General features: G+C 59.7%; 1 protein-coding gene across 1 annotated transcript in view; it reads left to right on the top strand.

Annotated features, from left to right (window-relative positions):
• The window catches only part of CACNA1I (calcium voltage-gated channel subunit alpha1 I), a 115,365-nt gene that overhangs the window by 76,572 nt on the left and 25,445 nt on the right, over positions 1–13,348 (top strand). Inside the window, exons 10-15 of the mRNA XM_059934866.1 lie at positions 1,989–2,410; positions 9,852–10,003; positions 10,670–10,855; positions 11,166–11,283; positions 12,026–12,181; positions 12,671–12,764. Of these exons, the coding sequence (XP_059790849.1) occupies positions 1,989–2,410; positions 9,852–10,003; positions 10,670–10,855; positions 11,166–11,283; positions 12,026–12,181; positions 12,671–12,764 (1,128 nt within the window). The remainder of the gene's footprint in view (positions 1–1,988; positions 2,411–9,851; positions 10,004–10,669; positions 10,856–11,165; positions 11,284–12,025; positions 12,182–12,670; positions 12,765–13,348) is intronic.

Below are 13,348 nucleotides of genomic sequence, written 5' to 3' on the forward strand. Positions count from 1 at the left end.
GGGCTCCGGTGGCCGCCTGCCTGCTTGCTAGCACACCTGAGCAGCGAAGTCGGGCAGCTGGAATGAGAGGGCCGCGGCCAGCCCTGCAGAGAGAGGCAGGGCGTGCTGGGGACACACGAACACTGTGATCTGCTCCTGCCTTGGGGCCGTTTCTCCTGCTCGACTGTAGACGGTTCCAGAGAGTCAGCAGCGTAGGCTTAAAAAGGGGTTTCCATTCGTTTTCTCATCTGTTCTAGAAAACAGTCCTGCGAAGGGAGCAGAGTGAGTAATATTAGCCTCAGTGTTCAGATGGGAAAACTAACGTCCAGAGGGATGAAGGGAGTCGCTTAAGGTCACACAGCGTGTCAGTGACAAAAGCTCGGCATTGGGGACGTCAGAGTTGCAGGCTCTGCTGAGCCCGCCTCTAGGGGGACGTGAACCGCTCCCATAAGAGGAGGCAAAGGGCCACAGGAGGTGGGCCCCACCCCAGGCCCAGTCCTGCCCCCAGGCGGTGCCCACAAGGAAGTCAGCCGGCATCAGCGCAGAGTAGGCGCAGCTGTGACGGTGGACGGCCCGGCTCCCCGCCGTGGAGTGAGGATGAGGCCGTGCGCCGTGGGAGCCAGCCACCCCCAGGCCCTGCCCCTGCAGGTCTCACGTTCTGGGAACCTGAGGTTCTCGGAGGCAAGCTGGAGAATTCATCCTCAGAGCTGCCGCCCAGCCGCCCCTGGGGGCCAGCCGTCCAGGCGTGGTCTTGGAGGAGGCTCCAGGTGGCCCGCGGGCTGGCCCAGCACGTGGACAGGGAAGCTGGGGTCAGGCAAGGCTGGCACCCCGTGTTTCTGGATGACGCGGAGAGGGGTGTTCACAGCTCAGGGCTTCCTGCTGCCGCCCATCGCCCTCTCCGTGGAAACCACGTGGAGAGAAGCCCTAGACAGGCTTCTGGAGGGAGGCCGTGCCCCCTGCCCTGGGCCTTCGTGCCTCCCGCATCTCCCTTCCTTGGGAAACAAGTGTCAGGGGGCCCAGCCCCATGTTCAGTTGGGCTGGGAAGGACTTTGCCGTGACCTCCAGCACTGAGGTGGCCCACCCTTGGGCTTCTGGCCGCCCTACCGGTCTAGAGGGTGACTGAGTCAGAGAGCCTTGTCCAGACATAGGGGGGTGTTCAGAAGCAAGTGTGGAAATGAACGGTGGACATTACAGGTTTTTCTTTCCCTTTAACGTTATTTATTTATTTTTTGCTACGCCAGCCAAACCTGCGTATTCTAGGAAAACACAGACAAATATAAAGAAGGAACCAAACTATCCAGAAAGAGCCTCTCTGACACCTCTTTGAAATGGTTCACAGATCACAGAACGTGGGTCCAAGACCGGCCCGGCTTCTCGCACTCTCCCTGGGCAGCTCGGGGGATGACAGCTCCTGCCCCTCCCGGGGTTAACCCTGACTCAGCTGTGCAGGGTTGTGGGGGGGAGTCGTAGGGGGTGGTGCTTCTAGAGCAAGGGCTTGCCCCTGCCCGGGGCTCCTGCCCCCTTCCTCCCTGGTGATAGGCCCCCCACGCGGGCAGGAGAACTGAGGAATGCTGAGGCCACCTGGGCTTCCTCTGAGGGGTGTCTCCCCTCCACAACGGCCTTTTCAGCCATCTTCCAAGCTCCATGATGTCATGAAGCAGGACGGTGGGGAGGGCCTGGGGTTCCTGGAGGGTCTTTCGGTGACCGACCTGGGGCCACGGGGCAGGAAGTGACAGGCGAGGACACTGCTCTGGGCTCATCCCTTGTATTAACCAACAGAATCCGCCCCATGGCCCCGGTGTGTGGGTGCTTCCGGTCCCCGCTTTTCCTCGGGGGCCAACGAAGCCCATAGGGTGAAGCTGCTTCCCCAGGAACCACAAGCCACTTGGCCTCCAGGCGGGGCTGGCGGGTTCCAGGCAGACCCTGTGGGCACACGCGAGTGGTAACCCAGGTTGGGCCGCCTCCTGCGGGACCCGAGGCACCAAGCCCGCCCTCGGCTTCTTTTCCAGAGCCGTGCCCCCGACACAGCCCCCCGGGCTCCACGCTCCACACGCTGGTGCAGCCCATCTCTGCCATTCTGGCCTCCGACCCCACCAGCTGTCCCCGCTGCCAGCACGAGGCGGGCCGGCGGCCCTCGGGCCTGGGCAGCAGCAACTCGGGCCAGGAGGGCTCGGGCTCCGGGGGCTCGGGCGGCGGCGAGGACGAGGCCGGCGGGCACGGGGCCCGGAGCAGTGAGGATGCGGCCTCCTCGGAGCTGGAGAACGAGGACGAGGGGGGGCAGGCGGACGGGGCTGCCTGGCTGTGCGGAGACGTGTGGCGGGAGACGCGAGCCAAGCTGCGGGGCATCGTGGAGAGCAAGTACTTCAGCCGGGGCATCATGATGGCCATCCTGGTCAACACCGTCAGCATGGGCATTGAGCACCACCAGCAGGCGAGTGTGGGGGGCGGGGCCCGGGGGGGCCCGGCACGGGTGAGCCCGGGCCTGTCGAACACCCGCTGTCTGTCTGTCTTCCCCTGACCTGGGTCCCCTTCAGCCACGTGACCTCAGTGCCCAGCCCAGGGCCTGGCACAGAGGGGGCGGAGCTCAGGGTAAACGAGTGACCGAATGGCCCCTTGGGGTGTGAACAGGGGGATGTGGTTCCTTTCCCTCTGAGCCTCTCAGCGTGGACACCAGGTCCCCCACAACCCATCCCCCGCCAGTCCCTGCAGAGTCCTAACTTCCATTTGTCGCCTCTCCATGTGACCCTCCTGCCTCTTCTCTCCAAAACGGCTGGAGTGATCTTTCCAGAGGCTGGGAGCGCCCCTGCCCCCAAACTTCCAGAGCCCCCACTGACCTTGGCACAAAATGCAGACCTTTCCACTGACATTCAAGGCCCTTCGTGCTCCACCTGCGACATATTGATACCTTCCGCAGGTGGGACGCCCTCCTGCCCCTCACGCCCCCCACTTACTCCCCGCCTCACCACAGCCCCTCGGCACTGAGGGGCCCCAGGGTTGCCCTGCAAAGGCTGTCCCCCATCTGTGGTTTCTTCTGTCTTCAGCTCTGGGTGCGTGGGGCGCAGGGAGGGTGTTGGCTGCGTTGATTGGTGTGTCCCAGGCCCCCTAGGCCATCGGGGGGTACTGCTGGGGATTCACAGGTGAGATGAGTTCAGAGAAAGGGTCCCCAAGGGGGGATAGCACATGGAGGAGGGCATGGCTCCTGGGAAGTGGCAGGAGCACAGGGAGGATGTGTACAAGAGGGTATTTGTGGGGACACAGGATGGAGGGCTCTGGGGGGTCTGCACAGATGTCCCCAATCCATAGGTCGCACCCCGGGTGACAGCCTGGACAAGTCCAGCCCTGGATCCATTTGGAAAAACATCATTTTCTGGCTCCCACTGTCCCCCAGCTGCTAGGTGGGGTCCCTCCCTTAACCTGCACCCCTTTCCTATGAGGCACTCCATCTGGCAGTTGGTGACCCTGAGGCCCAGGGAGGGGATGTCACTGGCCCAAGGTCCTATAGCCAGTCAGGGGCCGAATCTGAACCCACATCTTTGTGTGGCAAGACTGACACCACCGCAGAGTTTAGGGTTTCGACGCCTCCTTGGCTTCCCCGTGGCCCTCTTTCTGCCGCCCCCCCCCCCACCCCCACCTGCGGTGCCCCATGGCAGGCCACACTCTCATTTCCCTCTTCATTCGCTCACCAGGCACAGGCTTCATTCAATTCACTTAAATGCGGCCCCTGGGGCTGCCGCCACGCTCTGCTCGGAGCTGCCTGTTTGCCAGTTATTCCGGCTTAACTAAGTGTCTCTGGGGAGGGCTGGGGAGGCTTTCTGCAGGGTAAAGCTGGTGAGACAGGCAGGCTGGACCCCCTCGCCTAGGGTCCAGCCTTCTGGCCTTTGCCTGGCCCAGCATCCCCGGGGAAGGCCCCACAGGGAGCCTGCGCTGTTGGGGTGCTGGCTCTAGCTTCTGGGTGGGGCAGCACCAAGGGCGCGTGTCACAGTCCTGCTGCACCGGGGCCTGAGCACCACCCCTGCCAGTGGCTTGTGGAACCAGCTCGCAAGAGCCGATTTCCTCATACTCAAGGATTTCGCAAGCCCATCGTTATAAACAGTTGGTAGCTTGAAATTGGCCGTGGTGGGAGTATCTACACCATGGAAATTGACATACGCTGCAAATCAGGGCTATTTTTCAGAGGCCCATTTGCCAGTGTACTACTGGTTCCTGCCTTCTCAGCCATCCCTCCACGGCAAAACACGGTGGCCAGGGTGGCTCCATCCTCTGGGTCCAGCTTCCCCCTCTCTCTGCAGCCCCAGCCTCAGGCCAGGCTATGGTCCCTGCCCAAGCCTCCTCAGGGTCTTCCTGCCTGGCCCGTCCCCCCTCACTCCTTCTGCCACGTCCTTTTGGGCAAACTTTCTAGCCTCCCGATGGGGGAGCCTCTTCTCTCTGGCACCGTAGGACCCCTCTTGGTGCCCCCACTGGGTTGCCCTCAGTAGGCACTCTCTGCCCCTTCAAAGGATCCTCCCTGGCCTCCTCATCCACGAGCAGGTGCCCTAACTTCGTGCCCTTTCCATCATAGCGATCGGCTCCCTGGCACCTACTTAGCGCCAGGCCCCGAGCCAGCCTGGTGTATTGAGTCCTCACAACCATCCTCAAGGCAGGTATTAACACCCCCCTCCGCCCCCCAACCCCGGCCGCACTCTGAAGACCACCGCCAGAGAGCTGCGATCCGCCGCCCCAGGTCTGGGCTCCATCCCTGCTTCTGCTGTCGACTGGTAGGGTGGCCTTGGGCAAGTCACTTGGCCTCCTTCGGCCAGTGTCCCCCCATCTGGAAATGGGCACACGGACCCCCTCCTCCCAGGGTAGCTGGGAGGGTTCGATGCATTAAGAACCCTGGCGCATAGTAGGTGCCCACTCGTTAGGAAAGATTTGTGAATCTTTTGTTGGAGCCTTACACCACCACCCTTGGGGTAAGTTTACCAGCTGCCGTCTGGAGCCTCAAAAAATTATTAATTAAGGAAAAAGTGAGGGGGAGGGAGAATTTTAAAAATACTCTCTTTAAAGCAGCTCTGAGTGGCAGCCATTGTTTGGCCAAGCTCTGCGCAGGGCCTGCTTGTGGGGGGCGCGGGAAGTTCTGCTCCACGCCCCTAGCTCCCAGACGCTGCTGGCAGGAAGCCCTCCGCCCCTGAGGTCGTTCTGAGCAGCCGCTGAGGCGGTGCCTGCAGAGAGAGGTGGCCCAGGGCTGCCAGGGGGCAGGGAGAAAAGGGGGGGAGCGGGAGGAGAGGCCGGTGAACGCTCGCAGCCCCCCTCCCGCAGAGCAAGTGACCGCAGAAGGGAGGCATCGTGGCGGCCCCTGCCGGCAGGGAGCTTGGTGTGGCCGCCGGGTGGGGGGCCGGGGGGGCCAGTGGTGAGGGCAGAACAGAGCCTGGGCATTGCTTTCCTGCTCCATCTGTGAAGTGGGGCCACCCCGGCCTCTGTGGTCACAGGTGCTCGAACGAGGGGTGAGACTGTGGTTGCCCGTGGCCTTTAGGTGGCCACGGCTGCCAAAATCACAAGGGAGTGTCACCAGGTTCCTCGTGGCCGCAGCTACTCCTTGCAGGGACCGGCCTAGGAGGAGGTGACAGGGGAAAGTGGGGGTCAGCCAGGCAGTGGCCTGTGTGTGACCCATGGGGTGGTCAGATGGTGCTGAAGTCGGCATAGCCCTGGAGGGGAGTGGGCCCAGAACAGTCTGTGACTGAGGCTGCGTGACAGGCAGGTGGGCGGGGTCGGCTTGGGCAGCCAGATTTCTCTGTCATCATTTGCTGTCACATATCTTCCCGGTGTGATCCTCTCGGCAGCCCCCAGGGCAGGCAGGGTGAGTGTCTTGTCCCCACTGGGCAGATGGGGAAACCGAGGCTCAGAGAGGCGGACTGGCTTGCCCAGCGTGACGTGGTGAGAAGCTGAGACGCTGAGGTTGAATTGGAGGTTCCAGGAAGCCGACGGGAGGTGGGTGGGGAGGCACTGCTCCTGGGGGCAGGCTCTCTCAGCCGCTCCCTCTCCCAGCGTTCGCCCGTCCCGACCCATGACTCCTCCGGAGCTGCACAAGGCTGTCCTGGAACTAGAGGGTGCTCACCACGTCGGACAACAAAAAGAGGGTCAGGCTTTATTCTCTTCTCAGCAGTCTCATCAAGTCACTGCCAAGCCAGATCTGGGGCGACTCTGGGAAGAGGAAGATGGAGTGGCTTAGTACCTGACATTCCCCAGCTCTGTGAGGACTTAGGGGAGAGAGACACCAACATGAACTGCAGTTGGGGAAGGCTTCCTGGAGGTGATGGCACTGGAGATGGATCCTGAAGGACGACAGGGATTTCATTAGACAAAGGAGGGGCAGATGCAGGCACCAGGAGCATGGGCATTCCTACGAAAGGAGGATGTGCACACGGGGCAGGGCAGACAGCCCAAGAGGCCAGGGGCTGTCAGTCCATGAAGGGTCTTGAGACTGGCTTTATCCTTAGGGCAGTGGGGAGCCATGGAAGGGTTGTAAGCAGGGCAGTGACATGCCCGTGCTGAACTGGAGCCTGAAGTCGGGAAAGTAGTGCAGATGGAGGCACCTAGGCCACGGGGAGGTGGGGCGGGCCAGAGGGAGGAGACCTGGGTTTGAGATCGGATTTTACCACTGCCTGGCTGTGGCCAGGGACAGTCACTTCTCTCTGAGCCTCAGGTTTCCTGGCTGTAAAATGGGGATACTATAGGGTAATGTTTGAGCTTAGACGGGATAATCCGTGGAAAATGCTTAGCACCGCCTGGCACATGGGAGGTGTTTCAACACCAGCTGCCATTGTTATCATGAGGATGATGTTGGGCTCAAGGGGTTCCTGGGGGCAGCTTAGAGACCCCTGCCCAGCTGGGCCCTTATCTGGCCCTGCAGAAATGACCAGGGGCTGGGCAGCTGGGCCTCCCAAGCCTGGCGTCCAGCAGGGACGAGCTGGCCCCACCCCTGCCCCGTCTCCCTCTGCTTCTGGCCTCACCTTCAGGTTGCAGCCCCTCCTCATCGGCCCTCTATCCTCCTGCCTCTGGCTTAACCTGGTTTTTCTGCCCTTCGGCACCTCCTCTTCCATGGGGTGGGTCTTTGCCATCTCCAGCCACCTCTCTGCAGTCTCTGCCTGTCTGTCTGTCTGTCTGTCTGCCTGCTCTCTCTCACTTTCTGGCTCTGTCTCTGACTCACAGTGTCATGATCTTGGCCCTTCATTATGTGTTTATCTCTGTTTTTCTCTCTCTGTCTTGTCTCTCCACACCCTGCGTTTGCTTCTCACTCCCTGGGTCTATATTTGTCTATCGGTCCACCTCTCTTTCGAGTATCTCTTTGTCCATCTCTCTCGTGGCTGCCCTGTCCCTCTCCACATACCTCCCCCTTTGGTCTCACTCACTGTGTCTGTATTTGTCAATCTCTCTCTCCCACTCGCTGTCTCTCTCAGAAAAATGCTCGCAGGAGTGATGGATGGTCCATTAGAAAAAGATTAACAGGTGTGCGCTTGACTAGAGAAACAGCTGTTGCGAGGGAGGAGGGGAGCGAGTGGGTGACCTACCTTTCGGGGAGAGCAGAGCTGCGGGCTCTGCATCAGTTGCAGGTGGGCGGGAGTGTGTGTGCAGTGCGTGTGGCCCAGAGCAGGGTGACTGCCATTACGGCCTGTCAGCGTCCAAATCTTTCACCTCTGTTTTGAAAGGCTAGGAAATTGGTGGCTCTGAGTAGCATCTGGGCCCTGGCTCAGCCAGGGATGCCGGGCCCCAGCCCCTCCCCCACTGGGGGCCTCTCTCGGGGTCCCACTCCCCTTTTGGGACCGTTTTGTGAGTCAGATGTAATTACAGGTGGAAATGGTGCCTTCTCCTTTTATCTGGCCTTGAGAGGAGCTGGCAGTTTTATTAGATTTCCCAGGCACCAGGCGGGAAGCGGGAGGGTTGGGTTGTTATTTTTTTCTCTTCTCCCTTTGGCCCAAGTGGAATCAAAGTCAGGCGCCTGAGGCTCTGTTGCTTGGTGCGGGGGCTGGGCTGGGCTGGGGTGGGGTGGGCGGTGCTGATGCTGGGAACTCTCCCGCCTCCCAGCCCGATTTTGGGCTGGTCCCTTTGCCTGGACAACCTTCTCTTCTCCCTGTCACCCACTTCCCCTCTCGGCTTTGAGGTCTCGCTGAGATGTCGTTTCCTACAGGAAGCTGCTCCTGACTCCACCGCCCTGTTGCCCCAAACCACCCTCTAGTTCCCTCTGTTTTTATCACTGCTGAGTGGTTTGTTAACTTGAGCGATGGGCTTTGCCAGCGGAGCCTGCACTTCTCAAGGGCAGGAAGAATGTGCTGATTCATTCACCACCGCCCACCCTGGGTAGCACAAGCCCAGCCCCTGACAGATGCTTGGGAGACCTGTGGAGTCCATGCAGTGAAGAACAAGTGGATGATGGATGGAATAGCTTGGGGAGGTGTGGGTGTGGATACCGGGAGAGCAGTTTGGAGTCTGACTTGGTGGCTCTGCCACAGCCTTGCCGGGTGGCTCTGAGCAGGGCAGTTCCCTTCTCTGAGCCTCAGTTTCCTCATCTGTAAAATGGAGTTGCTAACAGTGGCCTCACAGATTGACTGTCAGTAATTGTGTTGGGGTCGAGCTCAACACGGGCACACGTTCAGGCCTAACAAATGGCCCTTCCCTTCTCCGTGATTCAGGTGGGAACAACCTGGCTCAGGGTGAGCAGAGACCAGGAACTTCACCAGTCCTGGCGGGGCCAGGGCTGGGGGAGGGGTGCGGAGAGAAGGGGCTGGAGCCTCGTATGGCCCTCATCTGACTCCATCCCCTCGTTTTATGGATGAGGAAACTGAGGCCCGGGCTGTTGGGGGGAGGACCTGGAACCCCACCCCCAGTCGTGGCCAACAGGGTGGCCTGTTTCATACACTCGGGTTCCTTGGGTGGTCCTACTTGCAGGGGTGTCACCTACTGCTAATAACCAGCAGGTAAACAGCTCCAGGGGCAGAGGTTGGGTCTGCGGCCAGAGGGGCCAGTCTCCCTCTGAGCAGCTGGTGACGTTGACCCTTCACCTCTCTGGGCCTTCGTGTCCTCCTCTGAGAAGCGGGCGAAGTAAGCCCCACTGACCAGGTGGTCAGGTGGATTGGGAGCCGTGGTGGCGCACAGTAGGTGCACGGTCTCTGTCCTCCCTTCACAGGGCAGATGGTCTCCAGCCACCCACAATCCTGAGAGGGCCATTGCTAAGGAAGGAACGAGGTGGGGGGAAGGCTGTGTAGGAAGGTCTGCACAGGCAGGGGTTAAGGGTGGAGACTTGGAGCCAGGCTGCCTGGGTTCAAACCCTGGCTCTGCCCCTTACTAACCGTGCAGTCTCAGGCAGGGGGCTGGCCTTCTCTGAACCTGCTTCTTCATGTGCATAATGGGCTCTTGTGAGGGACTAAGTGACATGACGCCTATGAAGTGCACAGGGCAGGTCCTGCACGTGCTCCCAAAATGGGTTAGGGTCGTGGGCAAACGGGGTTTCCACAGCCCCTGGTTTGCCTTCTTGTCTTGCTCTGTGTCTAGCCATGTAACCTCTGGCTGGCTTCTGAGCCTTAGTTTCCTTATCTGTAAAATGGGTATCATAATGTGGCCCTTAGCGTGCAGTACCAGCATCATTGCCAACTTTGTGGAAGGTTAGCCCCGTGTGTTCCCATCTCAGTGGACCTCTCAAGACAGCAGAGATGAGGCAGAGTTGTAAGGTTCTTGAGGCCAAGTGCAGGGGGAGGATGGAGCTCCGGCGAGGACACTGACATGCAGGTCATGGAGCCGGGGGTGGCAGAGCCGGGCCTCCCCGGAGGTTCTAGAGCTGATGGGTGTCCCGGCTGCCCTCTGACCTGACCGGGTCCCCGATCCCTTCCCCAACACCCCCACAGCCCGAGGAGCTGACCAACATCCTGGAGATCTGCAATGTGGTCTTCACCAGCATGTTCGCCCTGGAGATGCTGCTGAAGCTGGCCGCCTTCGGGCTCTTTGACTACCTGCGGAGCCCCTACAACATCTTCGACAGCATCATTGTCATCATCAGGTGCCGCCCTCCCCGCCCCCCGCAACCCCGCCCCTAGCCTGTGGGCCTAGAAACAGAGCCGGGTGGGAGGGGGATTTAATGCACTGACCCCAGACAGTAAATGAAGGACATAAGATCAAGCTAATTACACTGAAATACAGTTATCAAAATATTTGAAAATTTGTGATTTAGCAATATATGTACTTCTGGATTAATTCATTAAATAGCAAGATCTAGCAGTGGGTCCGTGACTACCATCATTCCAAAGAAAGGATGAGTATAAATAATATCTGGAAACATCTGTATCGGCTGTCATGTGATAGAAAAATATCAGTGATTTCGATTGGCCACAAGGTCATAGGAAGTGCTAATTCTCTGCTGTTTGTTGTTGACGTTCATAATCAAAAGAATGTTAAATCTCAAAAAGAGGTCAGTGATATTTATGGGCCATAGACTTCTTGGGGGGGGTGGTCCATGGAATCCAGGTTCAGAGTCCTGGCTTTAGCGTGCCACGAGACGCAGTGACCTGCGAAACAATACCCGTTGGATGAATGAGTGAATGAATGGAAGCTTTCCATCTCTCCGCCCACCTGGCCTCTCCTTCTTCCTTTGCCCTCGTCTCCTCCCGGCCTCCCTCTGACCCTTCCTGCCTCTCTCCCCTCCCCACCCCTGCCTGGCGGGCCGCAGCATCTGGGAGATTGTGGGGCAGGCGGACGGCGGGCTGTCGGTGCTGCGGACCTTCCGGCTGCTGCGGGTGCTGAAGCTGGTGCGCTTCATGCCTGCGCTGCGGCGGCAGCTCGTGGTGCTCATGAAGACCATGGATAACGTGGCCACCTTCTGCATGCTGCTCATGCTCTTCATCTTCATCTTCAGGTGAGTCCCGCCCACACTGGGGCCACACCTGTGGGGCCTGCCAGGCCCGTGGGCAGGAACCTGGGGAGTGTGGCTGGTTGAGCTTCTCCGGGCAACACCCCAGACCTGGATACGAATCCTGACACCATCACTTAATCCCCTATGGCTCTGGGCGAGTACTGCCCCTCTGAGCCTCTGTGTTCACGTCTGTAAAATGGGACCAACACTGGCCCCTCCCATCTTAGTGGGTTGTTCTGAGAATGAAACAAGGTGGGTGGGCAGAGAGCTCGGTGTGTGTGAGTCCCTTGAGCCACCTCTGTCTCTCCCCCAGCATCCTTGGGATGCACATCTTTGGCTGCAAATTCAGCCTCCGCACGGACACGGGAGACACAGTCCCTGACCGGAAGAACTTTGACTCCCTGCTGTGGGCCATCGTCACGGTGTTCCAGGTGAGCCCCAGCATGTGTCCATGGGTGTCTGGGGAAGGGATTTCTCCCAGGATCACTTTTTGGAGGTGCCCCCAGCCTCAGAGAATCCAGGGAAGAGCAGTGGCCTGGCAAGGAGGCCCCTCAACCCCGGCCTCCAGTGGCCAGGCTGACGCAGCGCTGGCTCTGGGAGCTGGACTGACTGCCGGGTGCCCGTCCCCGCCCCCTCGCTCCTGCCCTGAGACTGTGGGGTTAGGATTCTTCCCTGAGACTGTTTCCTCCAGTGTACTGTGGCCGTGGTTGAGTGGGTGTGTACACACAGGTGTGGTGGGGGCAGAAGGAACGAGGGGAGAAGGCAGGGTGGGCTTGTGCCCTGGGTGGTGGGATACGGTGCTGAGAGGATGGGGTTGGGGAGCAGCCAGGAGGGAGCACGGGTCAGTGGGGAGCGTGTGTCAGGGCAGGAGTGTGTGACGTAGGACTCGAGGGTGTGGGCAGGCCGGGCAGCAGGAAGAGCAGTGTGTGTGTGTATATGTGTGTGTGTGTGTGGGGGGGGGTGTGTGCGCGCACACACGCACACGTGCATGATTCTGCGGCTCTGCCCCCAGCTAGGGCCATGGTTTTCGAGGACCCTGGGTGTGCCCGAGCATGTGTGAGAGGGTGCTCTAGGTGCTCATGGGCTGCGGCGTGCCTGCACCTAGGGCACCCGGTGGGCTGGGGGGCCTGGAGATACTCAGGGGCTGAGCTGTCATCCCCCTTCCCCGCACAGATCCTTACCCAGGAGGACTGGAACGTCGTCCTCTACAATGGCATGGCCTCCACCTCCCCCTGGGCCTCCCTCTACTTCGTTGCCCTCATGACCTTCGGCAACTATGTGCTCTTCAACCTGCTGGTGGCCATCCTGGTGGAGGGCTTCCAGGCGGAGGTGACTGTGGCCCTGGTGGAGGAAGCACCCCTTTGGGGCCTGCACGAGACTGGGCGGGGGGTGGTCTGGATGGAGGAGGACTGCGATTCAAACATCTAGCAGGCGACAGGTCTCCAGAGGAGGGGGTTGCCAGTGAGGTGATGAGCTTCCCATCACAGGAAGCATGCAAGTGGGGGGGGGTCTGCATCTAGGATCCCTGCCTCTCCCCCAGGGGTGTAGGCCTAGGCTTCTCCATCTCTGAGATCCTAAAGTCCCCAAGATCTGGGATTCTGGATCCTGCCTCCTTCATTTTCTGAGGCTTTGGGGACACTTAAAATCAGGCAGATGTGGGTTTGTGGCCTAGGTCCTTGTTAGCTTCTCGCTTCCCTTTTCTGAGCCTCAGTTTCCCCATCTGTAAAATGGGGGGGTGTGAAAACACCCATTGAAAAATTCAGGAGGGAGGGAAGGGCTAAGCTGACTTTCGTTCCAATGTGAGGGACGGTCTCCCAGGGCGACGCCAATCGCTCCTACTCGGACGAGGACCAGAGCTCATCCAACATGGAGGAGTTTGACAAGCTCCAGGAGGGCCTGGACAGTGGCGGAGGTAAACGGACCTCCACTCGTCACCTAGGAGGCCAGGACTCTTCCCCAGATCTAGGTGGGCAGAGGGCACAGCATCTGGTTTCCCCTCAAGCCAAGGCTCCAGGACTGCTCATTCTCTATGGTTTGTTGTTTACGTTTATAATTGAAAGAATTGCTAAATCTCCAAGGTCAGTGACATTCATGGCTCTCCTGAATTCTAGCCACAGGGGTGGCTGCAGCCCACCCTCACCCCTCCATACAGCTGGCCTGTAGCGAAGAGCCTTGGGCCTCAGGATGCCTGGGTTTTGTTTAGCACCACTGCGCAGCTTGGAAGAAACCTCTCCAGCCCATGCTGTGTCCTTCTCAGTAACCGGGCTAACCAGGCTCTGCCTTCTTCCTGCGTTGGGCATGGGAGTGAGGTTCCTATGTTGGGTGAAGCTCGGAGCTGGCCCTGAACACAGAAGGCAAGGGATCCACTCATCCAAAAATAAAGCTGAGAGCCTTGCAAATGGGGCAGAGGGGAGGGACATGTGATGGGGTCCAAGCAGGAGGACTTCCTGGTGGAGGAGGTCTCTCCAGAAAAACTCTTCATTTCTGTTACTGTCC

This window comes from Balaenoptera ricei, chromosome 10 (assembly GCF_028023285.1).
Source record: "Balaenoptera ricei isolate mBalRic1 chromosome 10, mBalRic1.hap2, whole genome shotgun sequence".
Lineage (NCBI taxonomy): Eukaryota > Metazoa > Chordata > Mammalia > Artiodactyla > Balaenopteridae > Balaenoptera > Balaenoptera ricei.